The sequence below is a fragment of the Gadus chalcogrammus genome, chromosome 4, assembly GCF_026213295.1.
Source record: "Gadus chalcogrammus isolate NIFS_2021 chromosome 4, NIFS_Gcha_1.0, whole genome shotgun sequence".
NCBI classification, from domain to species: Eukaryota; Metazoa; Chordata; class Actinopteri; order Gadiformes; family Gadidae; genus Gadus; species Gadus chalcogrammus.
The window spans coordinates 27,053,071-27,078,152 of NC_079415.1; the positions used below are offsets into that span (position 1 = coordinate 27,053,071).

Consider the following 25,082-nt stretch of genomic DNA (forward strand, 5'->3'; position numbering starts at 1 on the left):
AACGAAAACCTACGCTAGCCTGGCTCGCTCTCGCGCATCTCTGTTCGCGCTCGTGCATGATTGCGCGTCCAAGTACTTGGAATGGGTGGAGTCAGAGTCAGCGTTGAAGGGGAGGGGGTAGGACCATTTGAGTTGTGTATTTTCAAAATCTGCTGGCGTTTCGCAAATCGCGTACCCAACCTTTAAGAAAGCATAACAAACAGCTGGTCCATGAAGGAAGAGGTATCCGTCCACTTATTTCTTCCTACAAACTATGTTTTAAAGATAACCAGGATGCTTTGTGTTAGAAGCATGTCTGTCACAGTCGATTTTCTATTTTTTGATCTCAAATAGAAAAATAATTCTTGAAATAGGCAACAAAGTAAGTCTACAACCAAATATTTCGGACATCAAAATCAGGATAATCTCCACACACACACACCCACACACACGTACACACGCGCACACACACACACACACACACACACACACACACACACACACACACACACACACGTCTCACACACACACACACACACACACACACTGTTTTATCATCAAGATGACGGACCGGCATCAAGTGACATTCTTGACCTTGTGCTCAAGCTCTACTATATGGGACATTGAATAAAATGGTTTGTAATCGTTAGCCTTCCTACTGTCTTGGTCATGTTTTCTCTTTCAAGGTGTGCTGCAGTTAAATCCCCACCTTACTGGAACTGTTGATTTACAGAACTGAAGTGACAGTAATTACTGTAATGGAGGTTTGTAGTCAGAGTATACATGAATATATGCATATATTTCTGATTCAATTTATAATATATAGTCTCACAATTATACGTTCTTACAATTATTACTATGCTATAATATGAGGTGGCTGAGGAGAGAGGTCAATAGATCCTCCGGCCAGAGGGGGGCATGAGAGAGATCAGAGGAGGAACGTCCGAGGTCCGACCACTGGGGGCTCGGAACCATCTCGGAACCATGGCTCGTACCCGCATCACGTGAAGCCTGCCCAGAGGGCTCGCGAGCAGTCCGCGATCTCAACAAAACTCCTCTGCTTGCTCGGGACCCAGCCCGGAAGTCGTCACTTTGGCAACAGGAAGTAGCTGTGTTATTCCCGCGAAGATTGAGAGCGCTCGTCAAAGTTTACAGCGTTGTGCAGGTCGGTACTCATCAGTTCGATTTGTGTTTGATTGGACACTGGTCTAATTTGATAGCCTTATACTTTAGATACAATTCGTTTGAAGTAGTGGCTCATCTATTCCATCCAGCTTGCTTCAAATGCTATATGTTTGAGACTGAAGTCTGCTGGTGACGTTAACATGGCCTGTCAGGACCCTTCTCACAAGCACATGAGTGACAGCTGAGTTTATCCTCCGCCGATGACCCCGTGAGAAGGGTCTATTGGTGTTACATTAGGTTTATTGGTGGTAAAATAGTTATATTGGTGGTGCACTACTTGAGGTATGTTGGTGGTACAATAGATCTATTGGTATTACATAAGGGCTATTGGTGGTACATTAGGTATATTGGTGTCACATTAGGCCTATTGCTGGACTGGTACATTAGGTCTATTGGTGTCACATTAGGCCTATTGCTGGACTGGTACATTAGGTCTATTGGTGTCACATTAGGGCTATTGCTGGACTGGTACATTAGGTCTATTGGTGGTACAATATATCTATTGGTACTACATAAATGCAATTGGTGGTGCAATAGATCTATTGGTGGTACATTAGGTCTATTGGTGTTAGATTAGGTTTATTGGTGGTACATTGATCGATTGGTTTTACATTAGGCCTATTGCTGGTCTATTGGTGGTACAATCGATCTATTCGTACTACATTAGGTCTATTGGTGGTACAGTAGATCTATTGGTACTACAGTAGGTATATTGCAGGTGGTACATTAGGTCTATTGGTGGAACATTAGGTATATTGGTACTACATTTTGTATGTTGCTGGTGCATTAGTTATCTTATTTGCTTCACTAATCATTCTATGTGACACATGCCCTGTATAGGTTACTGTCAACATGAGTAAACGGAAACTCAAAGATTCTCCAATGCCAATAGGAGAATGCATTTCTCAGGTTTGTTTTTCTAATTTTATAACATTTTGTTATGTTTGTTTACTGCTCCCTCTATGCATCGATGTGGTTGTTTTACGTGTGCTTCATATAGGATTTGATAAACTAAAAGCATGATGTGCATAGTCTTATTGATTATTCATGAAATTCTTGCACCCACATTTTGGTGATTTCTTAGAGAGGTAGGCTACTACTTTTCATGTTATATTTAATTGATTCAAATGTTACCTCAGACTTTTCAACACAATCAACTGCAATTGCTGCACATGCTGTGAAGGACGAATGAACACATGTAACATTAGTGCATCATTCTACAATTTAAGAGTTTATGAGGTTTAAGTGTTGGGTAATATGACTGTATTAATGCTGTTCTACTGTTCATTCATCTACAGGTGCAGACTCTGCTAAGAGAACGACTCTGCCACCAGCAGCTGCCACAGAGGCCAGAGGGAGTCGATTCCCAACACAAGTAGGCAGGATTTATATGGGTAACGAATACTAGCTTCTTAAAGGTAGCATATTATACCACCAGGTGTGAGTGTGTTTAGCCGTTACAAGCCGTTTTGAAAATCTGCCTCTTTTGACATCAAAAGTGGACGTGTCCACCTAGATTTACCCTGGATAGATGATTCTACCTGCCTACCCAGTGGACTGTAGCAAACGTTGCCCACCTATCAGTCACACATCTAAGTGCCCATGCCCACCTATGATTTCAGAAGAGGCCGATTTTCACAATAGGCTTGTAACTGCTAACCACTTTCACACCTACTGGTATAATAATTCCCCTTTAAGGGAGAGGGTAAATGGTGAAACATACCATACAGACCAAAACAAGAACAAATCTTACGCCCCAGATCGGATGTGTCAAAGGTGAACAAACTGGCTGTAGCGTTGTTGTCGGAGAAGCCAGTATTTCGACTTTGCATGTTTCCTTAGTCTCTTAAGGTTTAGTAAATGTGTTGCATATAGCTCATTTTAACCAAGGTAAAGTGCTTATTGATAGAATTGCATGGTGTGTAATGTAGTCTTAACCATCTGTTTCATTGCAGGCACCTAATGGAGCTGCTGAAGCGAACAGCTGTGCATGGAGAGAGCAACTCTGTGCTCATCATTGGCCCAAGGGGAACAGGGAAGACCCAGGTAATGAAACGACAGTAAACCTATGTTACATTACAGCTTCACATCCGGTGGCCCAAAGCAATGGCTTGGCCAATAGATCATACCAAACTGCCAGGGAATAAGACCACATTTAAAATAAGCTAATTGTGGTCCATGTCTCCAAACGCACTAGTCAATCAGTTAGATCCTTGCCAGCAGCCAAGATGGCGGTGTTGACACATTGTCTTCAAGCTCTGATGTATCCCTGTCCTGTGTAGCTGCTCCGATGTGTGCTGGCCGAGCTTCTGGCTGAGGAGGACGTCGATAAGACCCTCCTGCAGGTTCACCTCAACGGTAGGCAGTCCTCCACACTTCTGATGAGCAGGGCCCTAGCCAAGGCATAGGGGCAAGGGGGCCCTGAACCCTCCCCCCGAGTGTCCTCTGATTGGCATCCTCTTTATGATCTCACTGACCCTCGTTGGATTCCTTATTGTTGATGATATACAATCAGTATTGTGTATAATGTGATGATCATGATCCTGATGACCATGTTGAGAAAACAATCCTCATCAGGGGTCCCAATCCAAACTCTGTCAACACAAACATGCCCCCTTTTTTTTTTTAAATGTATTAATATTATTGACATTTTCAGAAAATTTATTTATTGTACTTTATCATACTTTATTTTATATAAAATAAAATAATGCTTCTAAAAAACTAGAGGCTTGTCTAATTTAAACTATACACCACTGTATTATTTTGCCTTCTTTATGTAACTTTATATTGGGACCCATGCTGTTATTTGGAACCTCTTCTGTTGTGTTTTGATTTATTTCTTTGAATCCTGAGCGTTAAAAGCCTGCTTTCCTTGCAGGTCTCTTGCAGACAGACGACAGAATAGCACTGAAGGAAATCACGAGACAGTTGAGCCTGGAGAACGTAGTTGGGGACCAAGTGTTTGTAGGTACCACAGTGCTTGTTAAGCACTCTCAAAGCAGCAGTAGGCAACGTTCAAGTCAAGTAAAAATTATTCAAATACTCGTCCAATTCCAGAAGCTATCTGTGCCGCCAATTTTTCTACAAAAAATACTAAGTCAATGAGTGTTTTATAACTGTGTAGTAGCCTGTCAAAAATATTCAAACCAACCGGCCGAATAATAACCAATCAGGACTAGTTTTTTAGCTACCAATCAGGAGAATTCTCTACAAAGTCAGTCCTGATTGTCTTTCTCTGCTCAGCAATGCTGATGTGCGTTGTGCGCGGCACAATTAGACATAATTTGGCGGTACCTTTTTTACTTTTCTGTCTTTAAAATACATCTAAGTTAGTGGTACTTCTGACTGCTTCTCTACGGTACTGTAGATTAGATATAAGTGTCTTCTCTTCACAAAAGAGATGCCCTGATTGGTCAGAAGTCAGTATTTCTCTAACAAAAAACTTTGTTGCTCTCTATCCTGTTTGATTTCAGGGCAGTTTTGCAGAAAATTTGGCGTTTCTACTAGAGGCCCTTAAAAAAGGTATGTTTCTTTGTGACATAATTGTGACAACTTTTTTAGCACCTGGCCCCTATTCACCAGTACAGACATTTTTGCCACACAGGAACACAAGGGCATATTGAGTGAGAAAGTTGTTTCCAATGAGTTGGTATATCCTGTGAATCAACCTGCATATTTTATTGGAGGGGGCTTTGTGGATCTGCTTTTGACCTCTTATAGTTGTATTATGTTCGATAGGTCGGTCGGCCAATCGGGGGAGCAGCTTTAAATGGCCAAAATGAACAAAATAACAGCAATATTTAAATAGCTGATAAGTAAGAGCTACAATATTGGTGTTAGCAATAAAACCTGTAGGCCAAAACTAACTTATTTTCCTTCAATACACTTCAAACCTACAACAGCTAATCCCCTCGTTTAAGACTGGGACAGAGGGCAATTGGCTGAAGGAGATTCTCTTTCTGTTGCTGGTTTCCTGCTGTAACCATACCACCGTTAATCCCCCCCCTCTCCACCTCCTCACATCAGGGGACCGCAGCAGCAGCCGTCCGGTGCTGTTCATCCTGGATGAGTTCGACTTGTTCGCCCATCACAAGAACCAGACACTGCTCTACAACCTGCTGGACGTGTCCCAGTCCGCCCAGACCCCCGTGGCTGTGGTGGGGCTCACCTGCAGACTGGTATGCTCTTATTGTGGAGGAGGAGGATGCATGGTGTGAGTGTGTGTGTGTGTGTGTGTGTGTGGATTTGACAGGTAGGACGACAGCGAAATATACTGTCATGATTTAGTTTAACAGTTGTCTGTCGCAGGCGATGAGATGTAAGGGAACATTCTAATGAAATATCAATCAGTGACTGAAACATTAGTTAAAAATGCATGAAAACATGTTTGGCTTGGCAATTGTTACCAAATGTCAGAGGAATACCTAAGCGCTAGGAGACAGTCAGCAGAAAAGTTGTAGCAGACGCTACAACTTGGAAGATATCGATAGGGGAAACATGTTTGTTTGAACAAGTAATATTTGTGATAATCATAAAATGCAACCGTCTAATACAGCTGTGATTGACAGGCAAGATGGATTACCCTAACAATCGGGGAAGAGTTGCCCTGATTAATCATAAATAGGCCGGGAGCGGTCTAAAATGTGATAGTCTCATACAGAGGCAGGGGGCAACTGGAAGAGACGTCCTCACAGCATTTCACTCAGTAATAGATGACTGATGGCCAACGGCCAAATGTAACAAATTTCACTCAATCAAAAGCTCTTAAAAGTTCTACCTACATCACAATTTGAATAATCTTCCAAGTCATTACAACTCTTATGTATTGTTTCTGTTTCTTCTGACAAATGTACTTACTGTAAGCCCCTTTCGATAAAAGCGTCTGCTAAATGGCCTAAACGTAAAGGCTTGGTTATGGTTGTACGTCAACGCAATGCAAAGGGGTTTATGGACCCATTACATCCTTGCAGACCCTACTTGCGTCCATCGCAAGGGCCTGAGTCCGCCTCCCAAAAGTTTTAACCTTGAGTCGAGGCGATACAGCAGCAAGGGCTGTGATTGGTCCGCTGACCAGACATAGAACCAGACACAGAACCAAAACAGGTTCATGACTGCGTCAATGCAACTGCGTGGTCATTGGTGCGTCGATGTCCAACCATAAGTAAGCCTTAAGTCTTTGACAGAAAAACAATCTTCCATTCATTCAGTAATTTATCAGTCTCCTTTCCCTCCGTGGCCTCAAGGATGTGCTGGAGCTGCTGGAGAAGAGGGTGAAGTCTCGCTTCTCCCACCGGCAGATCCACCTGCTCCCCAGCCTGAGCTTCAGCCAGTACCTGCAGGCAGTGCAGGCCCAGCTCCACCTGCCTGACTCCACCTTCCCCGACACCACCTTCTGCTACGACTGGAACGCCAGCCTAAAGGTCGCCTGCCCGCTTCTTCATACAGCGCTCCGCGACAGTTTCCGTCGCGGAGCCAAGACGATTTGAGCCAAAGGATAGATTGTAGAGTTGTAAGGGTTTTGTGAGAAGGTTTAGAACAGGAGGGAAGGTTTATAACAGGAGGGAAGAGAAGTTGAAGGAACTCAAAGAATTCCGAAATATATTGATGACTTGCACGCAGAAAATATAAAAAAATTAAAAAACAAGTTTTAAAGTCACTTAGCGAGAGATTCTTGCACCTGTTGGAGCTGTAGAAACAGACAACTGGGCACGGTTTAGTTTTTTGTAACGACATAAAAGTCCTGCCATTTGGAGTTGGGACGCCAATGCATGTATAGTTGTTCTTCAGTATAAGCAGGATTGTTAAGTGAGTGCATCTTTACTCACCCAAAGGTCTTCTTTGGTTTGTAGGCTTTGTGTGAGGACAAGTCCGTGGAGGCGGTTCTACTGAGACACTTCAACTCTACCAAGGACTTCCGCTCCCTGCATCGGCTCCTGGTACGAACACAGCGCTTTCATCTGAAATCCAGAAAGTGGTGTTCACTTAAAGGATGCAAATGGTCTTAAAAGGGAAGTTCAGGGATTTAACACATTCAGGCTCCCGCTGGGTTATTGGGAAAGAGCTTTTAAACGAATTACAACTTTACGATATAATACGTTATTACCTTATTGTAATTATCCCCTTATTATAATAGGTGCATTATTAGTAGTATGTTGACTACAAAATTAACTTCCTACTGTGTTAATAGGTGAACTGGCGCTTTAAGCTGTGCTTGTCTGTCTGTCTATTTCTTTGTCTATTTCTCTTTTGCTATCTAGCTGTCTACCTCTTTCCTCTCTTCGTCTCTAAATTCTCGGCATGGAAGAAAAAAAAAACTTTTTTGTGTTTCCTAATCATTACATAACAGTTAACAAAAATAATATCAATAACACAGAATAATGAACAAACAAATGTCTACATTACACACACACACACACACACACACACACACACACACACACACACACACACACACACACACACACACACACACACACACTGTAACTGGACTTTCCAATAGTTCAAAGCAATGATTGACCATATGGATGAATCGTTCAAATGTTTCAATTTAATGCAATAGAATATGAGATGTCTAAAACAACTCCAAAACACTCAACGGTTGCTTACAGGTGCAGAGAAAGGGATGCAACTCATGACAAACAACTAAATATTCATTGTATTCTATTTTTGCTCACTACTCCGCTCTGCCTCTAGATGGCGAGCCTATGTCGTGTGAGTGTGAACAACCCCACCATCAAGCCGGCTGACCTCCTGGACGCTAGTAGGCTTCTCTCTGCCGACGCCATGACCAACATTCTCCACGGTAACCAATAACACCCAGCGACAGGATCGTAACACACACATGGATAGAAAGGTGTCAAGAAATGCATGCTCCCAAGACGGCTTTGATCGAATATTAGATAGTCTTCTCATTTTTTTACCAGTTAGTGTGGGCGCAAGGCAAATGCATTGTTTGCCTTGATATCGTTTTTCTGTGTCTGTATGGGTTATAAAAGTGTTCAATATAAAGCATACTGCCTGGGCGGGGTAGATATGAAAAAAGTATTTTGAATCTTTTGAGTCCAAAAAAATGTTGATGAATTTGTTCTTATTTGAGGGATTAATTACTAACTATTTCTAAAAAAAAGGCGTTGCCAAAAGTATATGCCACTTAGTTGGTTTAATTCCATCAACAAGTCTACTTCTGAGAAGGCCCAGGGCCTCAGAACCTGGTAGCAACATCGAGGACCTCCCTTAGGGAGTCAATCATCAAAGCACGGCACATTTAAATGAATGCTTAGCTAATGGCTGAACATGTAGAAAATGATATGTTTCAGATATATCTTTCATTTTTTTTAACGACTGATGAACGGCCTTCTGGGTCGTCTGTCTCCAGGCCTCTCCATCTTGGAGCTGTGTTTGGTCATCGCCATGAAGCACCTGAATGACATCTATGACGGGGAACCCTTCAACCTCCAGATGGTCTACAACGGTACGCAGCACCACATCAACAGGACCACATCCTGGAGCCTTGCTAATTATTACACTATAATTGATTCATAGGTGTTCTTATTCATGTAGGTTAATTAAGTTGACCAGTGAATGAATAAATCAAATAAATAAATAACGGTCGACTGCCTCGCGGAAGTTGACGAAACAGCAGATTGAAGTCGTTCTGTACACACCAGAAGACAAACGTGTGTGTGTGTGTGTGTGTGTGTGTGTGTGTGTGTGTGTGTGTGTGTGTGTGTGTGTGTGTGTGTGTGTGTGTGTGTGTGTGTGTGTGTGTGTGTGTGTGTGTGTGTGTGTGTGTGTGTGTGTGTGCGTGTGCCTCTGCATTGAGTCGTGTCCGATACGAACGGCTGACTCACACGTGCGTTTGACGTTTGTTTTCTCTCCTCAGAGTTTAAGAGGTTTCTGCAGAGGAAGTCTAATTCCCTGTACAACTTTGAGCTGCCTGTAGTCATGAAGGTCAGTGCTTGAGAAAACCTTTAAAATATTTTGCTCATAATACTTATATTTTCCCAATATATTTCTGATTGATGGTAATCACTTATTTGTAGGACATTGTGGCATATTTTGAGAATCGAAAGAATGCTATTGGAAATAAATATTAGAAATAATATTATAGTTTGACACCATCGATTCACTATTACTGCATTTCCTCTTGCAGATGAAAGCTTAAAAAATTGTCAATTCGTTGAACAAATGCGTTGGTTAAACGCATCTTTATGAAACATACGTTCTAAAAAGGGTCCTGGTTCAATCCCCAAACCAGTAACATTCTCTGACCCCTGCCCCAGGCCTTCGAGCACCTGCAGCAGCTGGAGGTGGTGCGTCCCGTGGACGCGGCGGCGGCGGCGGCCGCGCGGGCCCAGCGAGAGTACCAACTGGTGAGGCTCATGCTGGACCACAGCCAGATCATGGAGGCGCTGCAGAAGTACCCCCAGTGCCCCACCGATGTCAAGCAGTGGGCCGCCTCCGCCTTCGGCTAGGACCGGGGGAGAGAGGGGAGGAGAGTACTGCACCTGGGCCTTCCTAGGAGAGTTTGTTCTGGAGGCGGTTTGGCTCTTTGTGTGACGGTGCGTCACCTCAGCCAAACACTGAGACAATTGTACCAGCACGTAGAACGTTTCTACCAAGGAAAACCACGGGTAAAGCTGGTGAGATGAGTTACTGATCAGGCTGTTGGTTGGTAAAACCTTCAGAGTAGGTCTTTTGTGGGGTTATTGTGACACCGGTCCATGGAATACATTGTGGGTTGTAACTATTTTTTTTTTTACTACTTTTCCAAATAAATGCATAAAAGAGCTTGTGTCTATTGTACACTGTGAGGGTCCCAGAATATCACCATCTAGTGGGTGACTTGATAGGAGTTAGATTGTAATGATACTGTTATTAGTTGATACCAGCTATCTTCATTTTTTCTTTCATTCCTCCTCCCTCCCCCCCTCCTCCTCCTCCTCTTCCTCCAAGGGGGAGAATAGGATCAATGTATGTCAACCTAGATTTGCTCAAAAGCAGCAACACTACGTTTGAGCAACTCATTTGTGTACTCATTTCTTACACAGTGACGCCATTTGCTTATCTTATAGGCCTACGTGTCATTTCTGTGCAGAGTGCATCTGACATTAAGGGTTTTATTAAGTTGAATAAAGACCAAAACCTGTCCAAACAAGGAATGTTGAATGTGTGTCCAAACAAATGTCCTCTCATTTAAATAAAGCTGATTCTAGTGCTTTAGTTACTGGACTGGTGGGTTCCATCATATCGGGGGGCTTTATTTCTCTGAGCTTGTGCGTGTGTTTCTAAGACCAACTCTGACAACCAGGGGGAGCACTAAAACTGGAAACGACGCAAACTTGAATATGATCCATAGGCTTAGCGGCCATATACAATGTTCAGATATGCCCAAAATGTCCCCCCCAATAAATCGCTGGGAAAAGGGATATAGCAATTCAATATTTCTATGGGTAGAACACTTAGGTTTTCCCTGAAGTACACTCCGTTCCCTGAACGCATCTCTGCACACAGTGCGCGCCGCACACCCTAAATAACTCAATCCGATTCTATCTACAGCTCTTACAGCCAATGAGAATATGGCTGTTCGGGCTAGCTAGCCAATGGGATGGATCCATGATTTGATTCGTCCCCGCACGTGCGGCTCGGTGACGGTGACTTGTGTCACTCGATTGCATTGGTCATCAACTGTCTTTTTTACATGACCATGGAATCAAAAACATCAACAACAGCAAATTAGTGGCATGTTACGATCGAAAACACAGGTAAGTTATGAAGCTTTTGATAGTGTCTATCAAATTTCGTGGGTTTTTGTCGCTTCTCTAGCGAGCAGCATCATTAGCTATGTGTTACCTATGTAATAAGCCAACTAGATGAGGGTGGTAAAGTTGGTTATATATTGGACGTTGGATATTCGACACATTCGAAAAATCTATTTAGCACTGGCTTTGATGTACGAATTTGTGTCTATCCAACTTAGATGTGTTATTACAAGGCCTGTCTATGTAGAGCAAAAAATGTTATACAAAAAAAACATATTTAGTTTTGAGCAAACTAAATATAACGCTTTGTGTTATGTGCCCTACACATAACACAAAGCGTATACTCTAAAAAAAAAACACCCTTTGATCTTATACAATTTTAAAATGTTAAATGCTATAAATCTATTATGCGGCTTGACCTTTTGACCTACACATGTCAAAACACTTGTGATGAACTCAGCTTACTGTCCTACACATAACACAAAGCTTAATTTCTCACAAATAAAAAAACTGTTTGATTTTATATATTTTTTTAATGTAAAGAAAATGCTTTCAAATCTATTATGCGGCTTTTCCTTTTCACCTACCCATGTCAAAAGACATCTGATGAAATCAGCTAACTGCCCTACACATAAAACAAAGCTTATTTTTTCCAAAAAAACACCTTTTGATTTTATACTATTTTTTTAATGTTAAAAAAAGGCTATACATTTATTATGCGGCTTGACCTTTTGACCTACCCATATCACAACACATCTGATGTAATCAACTAAGTGCCCCACACATAACACAAAGCTTATTTTTTCCAAAAACCCACCTTTTGATTTTATACTATTTATTTTATGTTAAAAACAACTATAAATCTATTATGTGGCTTGACCTTTTGACCTACCCATATCAAAACACATCTGGTGAACTCAGCTAACTGCTCCACACGTAAAACAAAGCTTATTTTCTCAAATAACCCACCATTTGATTTTCTAAATATTTTTTACTCTCATAAACTGCTATAAATCTATTATGCGGCTTGACCTTTTGACCTACCTTGTCTGTTCCTTTTGGGAACATGTTTGATAAACATGTGCTTGTTTCACATAATCTTACTACTATAATAGCAGGCCTGTCGCACCAGTTACTCAAGTTGGTCAGTGATTACACCTTAGTTGATTACACCAGATGTGTTTTGATATGGGTAGATCAAAAGGTCAAGCTGCATCATAGATTTATAGCCTTTTTTAACATTAAAAAAATAGTATAAAAACAAAAGATGGGTTTTTGGAAAAAATAAGCTTTGTGTTATGTGTGGGGCAGTTAGCTGGGTTCACCAGATGTGTTTTGATATGGTTAGGTCAAAAGCTCAAGCCGAATAATAGATTTATAGCATTTTCTGAGTAAAAAATATTTATAAAATCAAAGGGTAGGTGTTCTGAGAAAATAAGCTTTGTGTTATGTGTAGGGCAGTTAGCTGAGTTCACCCTCTGTGTTTTGAAAAGGGTAAGTAAAAAATGTGAGGCCACATAATAGTTTTAAAGCATTTATCAACATTAAAAGTTGATAAATGCATAAAATCGAACTCATCAAAACAAAGTTGGTGAACTCAGCTAACTGCCCTACACATAACACAAAGCTTATTCAAAAAAAAAAAAAACGTTCCTCTTATACAATTTTTAAATGTTAAATGCTATAAATCTATTATGCGGCTTGACCTTTTGACCTACAAATGTCAAAACAATTGTGATGAACTCAGCTTTCTGTCCTACGCATAAAACAAAGTTTAATTTCTCAAAAAAAACACCTTTTGATTTTATACTATTTTTTTAATGTAAAGAAAATGCTTTAAATGCTTCAAATCTATTATGCGGCTTGACCTTTTGACCTACCCATATCAAAACACATCTGGTGAACTCAGCTAACTGCCCCACACATAACACAAAGCTTATTTTTTCCAAAAACCCACCTTTTGATTTTATACTATTTTTTTAATGTTAAAAAAGGCTATAACTGTATTATGCGGCTTTACCTTTTGACCTACCCATATCAAAACACATCTGGTGTAATCAACTAACTGCCCCACACATAACACAAAGCTTATTTTCTCAGAACACCTACCCTTTGATTTTATAAAAAAAAAATACTCTCAGAAAATGCTATAAATCTATTATGCGGCTTGACCTTTTGACCTACCCATATCAAACACATCTGGTGAACTCAGCTAACTGCCCCACACATAACACAAAGCTTATTTTTAAAAAAAAAACACCTTTTGACTTTATACAATTTTTTTAATGTTAAAAAAGGCCATAAATCTATTATGCGGCTTGACCTTTTGACCTACCCATATCAAAACACATCTGGTGTAATCAACTAACTGCCCCACACATAACACAAAGTCTCAGAAAACCTACCCTTTGATTTTATAAATATTCTTTACTCTCAGAAAATGCTATAAATCTATTATGCGGCTTGACCTTTTGACCTACCCATATCAAAACATATCTGGTGAACCCATCTAACTGCCCCACACATAACACAAAGCTTATTTTTTCCAAAAACCCACCTTTTGATTTTATACAATTTTTTTAATGTTAAAAAAGGCTATAAATGTATTATGCGGCTTGACCTTTTGACCTACCCATATCAAAACACATCTGTTGAACTCAGCTAACTGCCCCACACATAACACAAAGCTTATTTTCTCAGAACACCTACCCTTTGATTTTATAAAAAAAAAATACTCTCAGAAAATGCTATAAATCTATTATGCGGCTTGACCTTTTGACCTACCCATATCAAACACATCTGGTGAACTCAGCTAACTGCCCCACACATAACACAAAGCTTATTTTTTAAAAAAAAACACCTTTTGACTTTATACAATTTTTTTAATGTTAAAAAAGGCCATAAATCTATTATGCGGCTTGACCTTTTGACCTACCCATATCAAAACACATCTGGTGTAATCAACTAACTGCCCCACACATAACACAAAGTCTCAGAAAACCTACCCTTTGATTTTATAAATATTCTTTACTCTCAGAAAATGCTATAAATCTATTATGCGGCTTGACCTTTTGACCTACCCATATCAAAACATATCTGGTGAACCCATCTAACTGCCCCACACATAACACAAAGCTTATTTTTTCCAAAAACCCACCTTTTGATTTTATACAATTTTTTTAATGTTAAAAAAGGCTATAAATGTATTATGCGGCTTGACCTTTTGACCTACCCATATCAAAACACATCTGTTGAACTCAGCTAACTGCCCCACACATAACACAAAGCTTATTTTTTCCAAAAACCCACCTTTTGATTTTATACTATTTTTTTAATGTTAAAAAAGGCTATAAATCTATTATGCGGCTTGACCTTTTGACCTGACAGACAATTGACTTCTCTATGGGACCAACGTGAACCAGCAGTTGAACCGCTTGACGCCATGTTTACCGTTTAATTGGAAAGATGGCTCGTCGCCTTTATTATGTCCATGGTCGTCGCATCTATTATACGTCATCCAGCTCAGGGTGCGTAGCCGTGCGTGTGCGCGTGTCGGCTCATTAGCATCTGTACCGTAGCGGCCCGTACCGTAGCAGCACACATCTCCCAAGTGGCCAAGTTGGCCTGGCCTGGCCAGACTGGCCACACTCACACTGGCAGATTTGAGCATGGTTAGGTGTGAAAACGACCACGGCCACGGCCAGATGGCCTAGTGTGAGTGCACCCTAACTTGCCTAACCACCCTAACTTGGCAGCGTAGATCTGGCCATGTGCGAACACACTTTGGGGCAGGAACACTCAAATGATAATTTTCTTAACGTCTTACCTGGGCATGTCACTGCGGTGTGTGCAATGCCTGTGTGTTCTTACCTGTGCGTGCATCGATGGCGATGGCCTTAACAATCGATCGCGATTGCGCGCAATTGCACCTGACCTGACTGCATTACGAAGATCGGGGAGTTGGCTAAATGTGGGCGGAGTTAAACGTTTGACTCCGCCTACTGACAGTGGTGTAAAACCAACGCTGTAGAATAACGTTATCTATATTATACATAGATTATAATATATATACATAGCTTATAATAACTAAATAATATATATCGATTATAATATAATTTCATTAAAATACACAGGGAGAGCTGATAATTAAGTTAAATGTATTACGTTTGATTAACTCTGCATGATATGTGCCAAAATGTAGTTATTTGGGGAGAACATGTTTCTTTTCGTATCTTAAATGTCAATACCAGTGACAAACAGCATAAAGACAAATGTCATTTTGTACACTCAATTATATTATCTTAGTCAAATAAACCAACGACAGAAGACTTTGCATCATTGATTTTTATTGATTTTTACCCCATGCCTTAACATGTTTGAGCTGTAAAGAGAAAAAAAATAGATGTTATAGCCTGGTCAAGTACATTCCTTAAGCTTCCATGAATGTTATAGAATGGCAAGTATCAAGGTATTTTGCTCTCCTGGTGGTATGATCAAACAATTATAGGCACAATAACAATGCAAGATGTCAAAAAGATCAGTAGCTGATTTTAAGTATACTCGTTACTACTAATACTAGTTAGTAGTAACTAGTCTGCAAGCAATAGTTGATCACAAGACTTATTAGTCACATGACCTCACCTGATGCCCTCCTTCCTCTCGTCGCCTTTTCTTGTCCTTCAATCTGTCTTCAGACCTTGGTGATTTAAGGACAACATACATTCACTATGAAAACATTCATGTTGGTCTGTTGACAGTGAGTCAAACTTGTGATGTGATTCAAAAGTCTGATATTGAAGGCACTTACCGCATGGGGAAGTTCTGCAGGAGAAAAATACACCACCATCTCCTTATTTGCAGCATCTTTTCCTTTGAATAAGGAAATTAACGTGCTGTGTGTGTGTGTGTGTGTGTGTGTGTGTGTGTGTGTGTGTGTGTGTGTGTGTGTGTGTGCGTCTCCGAGTATGTTTGTGCGCATCTCCGTGTATGTTTGTGCGCATCTCCGTGTATGTTCGTGCGCATGTGTGTGGTGTGTGTATGCGGTGTGTATGTGCGTGCTTGCGGTGTATGCATGCGTTCGCGAATGCTGTGTGTGTGTGTGTGTGTGAGCTGCAGGCTGCTTGGATACATGCGCACTGACCAACTTGAGTAACTGGTGCGACAGGCCTGCTGTAATAGTAGTAAGATTATGTGAAACAAGCAACATGTTTATCAAACACGTTCCCAAAAGGAACAGACAAGGTAGGTCAAATGGTCATGCCGCATAATAGATTTATAGCATTTTCTGAGAGTAAAAAATATTTATAAAATCAAAGGGTAGGTTTTCTGAGAAAATAAGCTTTGTGTTATGTGTGGGGCAGTTAGTTGATTACACCAGATGTGTTTTGATATGGGTAGGTCAAAAGGTCAAGCCGCATAATAGATCTATAGCCTTTTTTAACTTAAAAAAATAAAAAGGTGGGTTTTTGGAAAAAATAAGCTTTGTGTTATGTGTGGGGCAGTTAGTTGAGTTCTCCAGATGTGTTTTGATATGGGTAGGTCAAAAGGGCAAGCCGCATAATAGATTTATAGCCTTTTTTAACATTACATTTTTTTTATAAAATCAAATGGTGTTTTTTTTTAGAATAAATAAGCTTTGTTTTACATAGGTAGGCCTTGTATTAACACATCTAAGTTGGTTTGACCCAAATTCGTCGATCGAAGCCAGTGCTAAATAGATTTTTCGAATGTGTCGAATATCCAACGTCCAATATAAAACTAACTTTACCACGGTCACGACAGCCGCCGTGGCTCCTCCCCCGCAATAAACATCCCGCTTTGAATGGTGAACTCTTTACGCCTAGCAGCTATAAAAACTATAAAAACTACAAAATGACTCTATTAATGCAGGCTATGTGGAAAATGCGCCGACTTTGGCTCAGCCTGGCTCCGCCTCTTCAGCTACGTAGCTAAGATGGCTGCCGTTGAGTACGGGGAGTGTCCTTCGATCCACACTTCAGGATTAGCCCGTTTTGAGTACGGCATCCGGGCCCTTGAAGTATACTTATTTTCGCCAGATCTGAATTGGAACGTACTGCGTACTCAAATTTTGGCTAGTAAGTACGGACAGTACGGGTATTGGAACACGGCACAGGTTCGAGCTAGCCTGGTTCTACCAGACTCTCGTACTTCACTTCATTTCATTTCATTTGTACAGAGAGTCTGGACCTAATCAATTGACAAACGTTAACTCACTTGAAGGCGGGTGTCTGTTGAAGTTTAAAATGATTGGATCTGCCCAGTGCCTCTCTGGATCTGCCATAACCAATCGCTAACGTTTGGTTGTGACGTATGTCATGCGCCGGGAATCACGCGCAGGTTGTACACAAACCAAACACCTTGCGCGTCTGCATGAAAATGTCCGTCAACGACAGCTGCAGGTTTTGTTCGTCGAATTTAATTTATCAGGGAAAAATTGCACATTGTAAATCAACTACCGACCTACAACAACAACTCAAACTGGCGTACGACTTTATCGTCATTGTTCTCAGACACGCCCTCTGTTCGCTGATTGGGGGCCGCTGTGGCGGCACCAGAAAACCAAATTACATACAGCAGGTCCAGACCTAGTACTGAAGGGAAATTCAAATTGAGCGGAAGTACTTAGGCGGGCGGAGCCAGGCTAGGTTCGAGCGTGTGCATGGGTTGAATTGCGTGTGTCTCACGCCGAATGCATGAGACATGAGAGCCCTGTACTTACGTGACACAAACCAGCACCGCAAACGTTCTCTCCCGCTTGAGATGACGTCTTTCTTTATAGGTTCATGGGTCTGATTCGCCGATTTCCCATGCTGATATCCCCGGAGGTTCTCGGGCATCTTCGACAATTTGGCTATAGATTGTCTCATTACACGCTAAATAATATAATTATAGCCTAATTATATATATAGCCTATACATATATATATATAGGCAATATATGTAATTAGGCAATATATATATAGCATTTGTGGTTTTGGCATAAACATAACTAGGGTGCACTGTACTATCTGCGCACACCCTTTCTGAAGCCTCTCTCTCGCTCTCTCTCTCCCTCTGATCCTCCCTCTCTCTCTTTCTCTCTCTCTCGTACCGTTTTGTGGAGCACGTTAATTGTCTTAGAACACTCCCATTCAGAATGCATTGGTTTACATTTCGTTCTGTGTAACACGCAAAAAGTCGGACCATCGTGCTCTGGAACACGCTTCAATAGATTAACGTTCGTGCGCAGGAGCACGCAATCGCGTGATACCGGGTTGGGGAACCATACCTTTGACCTGAGAAGTGTCTTTGTTTTAACAATGCCCTGATGTCCTTCATGGGCTAACTGTAACACTCTGTGTTCAAGGGATGCTGGGATGATGATCCTCGTGCCTCTGAGGACGATGTCGTTGCTGGGCAGCATGCTAAGCTCTTCGCTGACTCGGATGAATTTCTTTAGAGTAGCAGCATGCTGTGTGTTGTCGGTAATCCTGTGCCACGTGTTGTGTCTGATGTAGGAAGTGACCTCCTGTAATATCGGGTCCTTGAGTGTTTCTTCTCTGATCTCGGCGAGGGTCATTGCTTTCGGTGTAGCATAGTGGGCGATGAAGTTGACATATTCTTCTGCTACCTTCGCTGCTCTTGTAGATTCTCCTGTTGGTGTCTTGATGGGGTGACGTGACATGTAGTCGGCGGGGTTCTCTGCGCCTTTCCGGTACTCGCGAAAGTTGTAGGGCTGGAGTCTCAGTCCCCATCTCTCGATTCTCGCCGGTGGTTTTGATTTGGGGTTATTCCAGATCACAACTCCACACGATGGCCAGTGCTTCCCGTTCGGTCTGTGAGTAGCGTCTTTCCACATCACTCAGAGCACGGCTGGCATATGCTATGGTGTGCCTCTCCCCTTTTCTGTCAGATTGATAAAGAATGGCGCCTAGGCCGACTGGGCTGGCGTCCACGATCAGCTCAGTGTCCTTAATGGATCGAAGTACGCCATGACTGTTTCACTGGTTTGACTGTTTCACTGGTGAGGCTGTCTTTGATTGACTGTAGCGCAGCAGCGTGCTCCGGACCCCAGCTCCATTGTGTGTTTTTTTTGGTGAGCTTGCGTAGTGGAGCGGAGATGGTGGCAAAGTCTGGTATGAACCGTGCACAGTAGTTTGCCATGCCGATTAGGCTTCTGACCTCTGTCGGGTCCTCTGGGTCGCTGGCTTGCTTGATGGCGGCGACCTTTTTGGGGTCAGCTTAGATTCCGTCTGCTGAAAAGATGAACCCGAAAAATTCGAGGCTGGATTTATCAAACTCACACTTTTTGCGATTGAGTGTGAGACCTCTCTCTTTCAGTCTCTGGAACACCGCTCTGAGGGTGTCGTCGTGCTCAGCCTGTGTCTTGCCGTGGATGATGATGTCGTCACTCAGGTTCTTGACACCGCTGATCCCTTGCAATGTCTGGCATATTGCATTCTGGAACACCTCCGCTGCAGACGATATTCCAAAGTTTAGGCGTTTGTATCGCCTCAGACCTTGGTGTGTGGTGAAGGTCGTGATGTATCTGCTGGCCGGGTGGAGCTCTAACTGATGCTATCCGGCAGTCAGGTCCAGCTTGGAGAAGACCGTTGCTCCGTTGAGCTCATGGATGACGTCGTCCATGGTGGGTGTGATGTGGTGTTCGCGCTGTATGGCGGTGTTGGCATGTCTCATGTCGACGCAGATCCTCACTTTATCCGGGTCTTTTGGTTTGGGAGGCGTCACAATTTGGGAGACCCATGGCGTAGGGCCTGTGACTGTCTCTATGATGTCATCATTCTCGAGTTTCAGCAGTTCGTCTTCGACTTTTTTTCGGATGTGAAACGGCACCCGCCTGTGTGGCTGACAGGTAGGCTGCACGTCTTTGTTGATGTGTAGCTTGACTTGAAAATCTTTTAGTTTGCCTATTCCCTGGAAGAGCTCTGGATAACTGTCCACCAGCTCGTCTGCCACTGTTTGGCCGCTTGTGGATGAGACGCTGTTGACTATTTTGATCAGGCCAAGCTCATCGGCTGTTTGGTAGCTTAACAGGGAGCAGCCATCACCCTCCAGCATGTAGAACACGCCCTTAGTCTTTTTGTTCCCTGCCTCTATATCACAGTTGAATGCTCCAGCTAGGGGCAGTGGGTTGGTGCAGCCATACGGATATATCTTTACACTGACTGTGGTGAGCTGCGAGTGTGGAGTCATTGTGTTGAAAACTGACTCACTGATAATATTCACTGCAGCTCCAGAGTCTATGAGTGCTGATATCTTGGTACCGTCGAGCTTGATGCATGTCTGTGGCTGCATATTGCCACTGTTGCTGTTTATTATTAACACATATTTCTCATCGCTGCTAGACGAGTTGTAGCCACCATTTTGCTCGGTGCTGGTCACATTGTACACTTAGCGTCTGTGTTGTTTACCTTTCTTTCTCTCTTCGTCTTTTGGTTCACGCCCTCTGGTTGGTTCTTGTTGCCTAGATCTGCATTGTCGAGCAAAGTGATTCATCCTACCGCATGCTTTGCAGTCCTTGCCCCGTGCTGGGCAGTCTCCTTCATGTGGATATTGTCCTCCACAGTTCCTGCAGTTATTGATGGGCTTGCCTCTCCCAGTGTATTGGCTGGGCCGCCAATTCTGCTGGATCACATTCACTGATGCAGTGGATCTGTTCCATGCCCGCTGCTTGCTTCTCAGACAGTTCTAGTGACCTACCATGGTCGAGAAGGTCATCTAAGCCCTTGTCAGGCTCTCTCAGCGCGCGTCGACGCAGCCTGGTTGAAGTGCAGCTTTGAATCAGCTGTGCTGTGATCTCTTTGTCAGTGTCTGCAAACTCACAGTTCTTTGCAAGCATGCGTAGTCTAGTGCAGTATGTGTCTAGATTTTCGCCTGGCAGTTGCACTGCCTTTCTGAACATATAAACTTGATACTGAGTGTTCTTCTTGGGGGTGAAGTACGTTTCGAGCCTTGCCTTTACGTCCGCATATTTGTCTCCCTCATCTGCGAGCGTGTCATAGATATCATGCACGCGCTCTCCTGCTAGGTGCAGCAGCAGTGCCTTTAGCCTAGCATCGCCGGTGATGTTATCCGCAGTAGTGTAGTTTTCAAACCTCTGCACCCATTTGGTCCAACGCGGTCCCACCGATCTTGGATCCGTTTCTGAGTCAAATGCATGGAGTGCAGGAGTGTGCGCGAGCGACATGACGAGTGTAGCATGTAGCGTTGGCCACTCAGTCCTCGGAATGCTGGCTATGCTAACTGTGAAGCTAGCTAAACTCCCGCGGTTAGGAATCGCTTTATATTCCTCTTCTTTTCCGGACTTTATTGTTCCATATTTATCCTCGTCACCGGACAACGGACAACTGTTTGTATGAACTCAGGTTTATCTCCGGGATATCCGATGCACGTCTGACTCGTTCCAGTACTACGTCATGACCAACCAATATACGGCAGTGTCGCAAACACTACAGCCACGGAATTGAACTGTACTTTCACTACTGAGGTATGGTTGGCGTGCTCACACTAGCTAAACGAAGTAGACTTGAACACGGTACAGGTGTGGAATGGACTTGGGCACGGTACAGATGGCCTAGTGTGAGTGCGCCCTCAGCTTCTCTCCACACTGGTATCAAACATATGGGTAAGATGTTTCTCATAGTTGGTTGTTTATATGCGTCGTATCCACCTCTCCTTTACAAACAACCCGGGTAGATCAACGCTATTGAATTCCAGTTACAGTCGCAAACCAACACTTAATCACCACAATCATTGTTTATATGTGGAGCATCCAGCTCTCATTTTCACACACACACACAGACAAACGCATACTAACGGACCCCCACAGCAGGTTAATCCCAGGGACAGTCGCAAACCAACACTAAATCACCACAATGTCTCTCGGTTTGCTCCGGCTCTCCATAAAGAAGAGGAGAACACACATGAAGGCATTTGAGGTAGCCTACACAGTGCATGGATGTGCCCAAAGTCAGAGTGTGAAAGCTGAGACGTCAGGGAACTGCGTGCTTGTGGGGGCGGAGCCAGGGATTAGGGGAGCAGCCAGGTGTTAGGAGAGGAGAGGACGTCATGTTGAGGAAACGAAACCTAAGATTCAGAGAAACCAAAGTCACACGACGGGAAAGCAGTGCTTTTTCCGGAGGAAAATAAAACGTATTTTGGAACAAATAGTCTGACAGTCAGTAAACACAACAAGGTGAGTAAAACAGCAGAACTTTTAGAAAGGGTAAGATCTCTCCTCTTGTTATGGAATTTCAAAAATATAGGAAGTACAATCATCAATACATAAACCGTGTCGTCTGTTTCTAGGAATGGCCTCTGCTACTTCCTGGTCTGAAGAGAACTTTTCATGTCCCATCTGTCTGGATGTGTTCAGTAGTCCAGTTACCACACCATGTGGACACAACTTCTGCAGAACCTGTATAACAAATTTCTTGGATGAACAATTCCGGTACAAATGTCCTGTTTGCAAGGAGCTCTTCCACACAAGACCTGATTTCCGGGTCAATACCCTCTTATCAGAGATGGTTGGTCAGTTTAGAACGTCCGTACGAGTAAAAGAAAAGCCTTGTTTTGAATCAGCAGAAGTTCCCTGTGACGTCTGTACTGGGTCACAGCTGAAGGCCGTGAAGTCCTGCCTAGAGTGTTTTACCTCTTACTGCCACACCCACCTGGAGCCACATCAGAGAGTCACAGGCCTGAAGAAACACCAGCTGGTCGATCCTACGGACCGTCTGGCGGAACGGATGTGTAAGAAACATGAACGACTTCTTGAGCTCTTCTGCAGGACTGAACAGGTGTGTGTGTGTCAGTTCTGCACAGAGGGTGACCACAGGTCCCATCCTGTTGTACCTCTAAAGGAGGAATATGAAGTTAAGATGGCCCAGCTGGGAAACATAGAGTCTAAAGTTCTACAGATGATCCAGGAGAGAAAACTAAAGATTAAGGAGATCAGAGATACAGTAAAATTGAGCAAAAATGACGCAGACAGAGAGATAGCTGATGGTTTGCAGGCCCTCACAGCTCTGATGCGCTGCTTCGAAAAGTGGAAGGAGGATTTCAACCAAATGGTTAAAGAGAAACTGAAATCCACAGAGAAACAAGCTGAAAACCTTGTCAAAGAGCTGGAGCAGGAAATCGAGGATCTGACCAATAGAAGCTCAGCGGTGAAGCAGTTCTCACACACTAAAGACCACCTCAACTTCCTCCAGGCCTTCAGATCCCTGAAGGATCCTCCACCCACCAGGGACTGGACGACGGTGGATGTCCGTCCTCCGTCATACGTAGGGACCTTGAGGAGATCCCTGGATCAGCTGGAGGAGAAACTGACCATGGAGATGAAAAGGCTGCGTGATGCTGCTGAACTAAAGAGGGTCCAGCAGTATGAAGTAGATGTGACTCTGGATCCTGATACAGCTCATCCCCTGCTCACCCTGTCCGAGGATTGGAAGCAAGTACATGATGGAGGTGTAGTGAAGACACTCACAGACAACCCTAAAAGATTTACCAATTATCAACTTGTTCTCTCGAGGCAGAGCTTCTCCTCAGGGAGATTTTACTTTGAGGTCCATGTTAAAGATAAGACTGCATGGCGTTTAGGAGTGGCCAGAGAGTCCATCAACAGAAAAGGAAAATTGCCATTCACCCCTAAGAATGGGTACTGGGTGATATTATTCAACAAGGATAAGTTAGTATTTAATGATGACCCTGCTATCCCACTCCCTCCTAGAGCTGAGCTCCAGAAGGTGGGGGTGTTTGTTGATTATGATGAGGGTCTGGTCTCCTTCTTTGATGTGGAAGCCAGGGTTCATATCCACTCTGCTACTGGCTGCACCTTTAGTGAGCCTCTCTATCCAGTCCTCTGTCTACATTCAAATTTATTTTTTGGTAGAAGCTCTGCTCCCCTGATTATCTCACCGGTCAATCAAACAGACTAAGACACTGTTTGATATTAAAACAAAAATCATAACAACAAATGATATTTCCTGCATAACAATCTGTGCTATGTTAGATCTGAGAGAACTGCATTAACTTGCATTCGCTTTTTTCATTTTTTACCAAAATAACCCTGATTATTATAAATATAGTCCATGTAAATTATTATATTCCACTATATTCTTCAATGTGTGTTTTCTCCCTTTTTTTTCTATAATATTGTAAATGGTCATTTAGAACAACATTGGAGGATAACGTTTTAAACATAATAATATTTACATCAGGCCTACCATTAGTTTATATTTCGGAATTATGAATAAATAGCCAATTAAATCAGTTGCAGCGCTTACGCCTGCTTTTTACTACTTTTAAGTACTATTTATTACTACTAAGGCATTATTTGTAACTTTCATTACAATGGGAGGCCAGGGTGGTGAGCGGCCTAAAAATAAAGTGTGTGGGGGGGAATCACAGACAGGGTCAGCCGAGCTCCGGCGTGGGTGCAATGCACATGGACTGCATATGATACATTATGAAAAAATATATAACTATACAGTTTATCTGATTATTTTCAAGATCCCGACAAAGGGTCAAGCTTCTTGCCATATTTCTGTGGATCAATGTTTAATTCTTCTCCCAGCAAGGAGGGCCATTCTGCGCTCAGGGGGCCCTCGGATTGTGCCCATCTTGTAGATCCAGGTTCATTTAGTTTGAGCGGAGAAAATCATATTGTTATTATGAGATCTCAGAGAACTGTATTTATATCATACTATTCACGGACCTTTGACGGGGACATTTTCCTTAAGCAACTAACCCAAGCAAACATGAAATGTAACCCATAATAAATTATTAAAATACACTATGTTGTTCAATGTCTGTCATCTCCTGGATGTTTTGATATGTATTTAATGATGTAATATGGTGGAAGGTTGCAGTCAAATAAAAAGCTGATAAAAATAAAGATGTAATTTACTTTATATTAAAAAAAATCAATTAGTTTATTTATCCAAATCATGTACGACAATTGAAAACTTATTGTACAAATAATGTACCTACATTATCAGTACAATATTTTTTCATTTCATTTTTTCACCTGTACATTTACAGTTCAATATATAGTACTGAGAATGTACCTGTAACAATGTAAACTTTGATGGCCCAGCCGGTGAGCAGGGTGGCCACAAAGGCAGCCAAGGGGTGTGGT

The 25,082-nt window shown here is 42.5% G+C and overlaps 2 protein-coding genes across 4 annotated transcripts; both read left to right on the forward strand.

The window, feature by feature from the left end:
• The first annotated feature begins 951 nt into the window (after positions 1–951).
• Positions 952–10,414, forward strand: orc4 (origin recognition complex, subunit 4). Of its 2 annotated transcripts, none has more exons than XM_056589503.1 (14): positions 952–1,144; positions 2,005–2,073; positions 2,463–2,539; positions 3,120–3,210; positions 3,447–3,522; positions 4,043–4,128; positions 4,638–4,686; positions 5,191–5,342; positions 6,408–6,584; positions 7,014–7,100; positions 7,858–7,966; positions 8,540–8,635; positions 9,047–9,114; positions 9,447–10,414. In XM_056589503.1, the coding sequence occupies exons 2-14, from the start codon at positions 2,017–2,019 to the stop codon at positions 9,636–9,638; spliced, it is 1,317 nt and encodes a 438-aa protein (XP_056445478.1). In that variant the 5' UTR covers positions 952–1,144; positions 2,005–2,016; the 3' UTR covers positions 9,639–10,414. The 2 variants fall into 2 exon arrangements, with proteins under 2 accessions (XP_056445478.1, XP_056445479.1); XM_056589504.1 differs by lacking the exon at positions 952–1,144 and adding an exon at positions 1,159–1,446.
• An 11,576-nt stretch (positions 10,415–21,990) lies between these two features.
• LOC130381498 (E3 ubiquitin-protein ligase TRIM39-like) lies at positions 21,991–24,894 on the forward strand. 2 transcript variants are annotated; one of them, XM_056589140.1, is made up of 2 exons: positions 21,991–22,139; positions 22,253–24,894. In XM_056589140.1, exon 2 carries the CDS (start codon positions 22,255–22,257, stop codon positions 23,878–23,880), a length of 1,626 nt encoding a protein of 541 aa, XP_056445115.1. In that variant the 5' UTR covers positions 21,991–22,139; positions 22,253–22,254; the 3' UTR covers positions 23,881–24,894. The 2 variants fall into 2 exon arrangements, with proteins under 2 accessions (XP_056445115.1, XP_056445116.1); XM_056589141.1 differs by lacking the exon at positions 21,991–22,139 and having other exon boundaries at positions 22,150–24,894.
• The last annotated feature ends 188 nt before the right edge of the window (positions 24,895–25,082 follow it).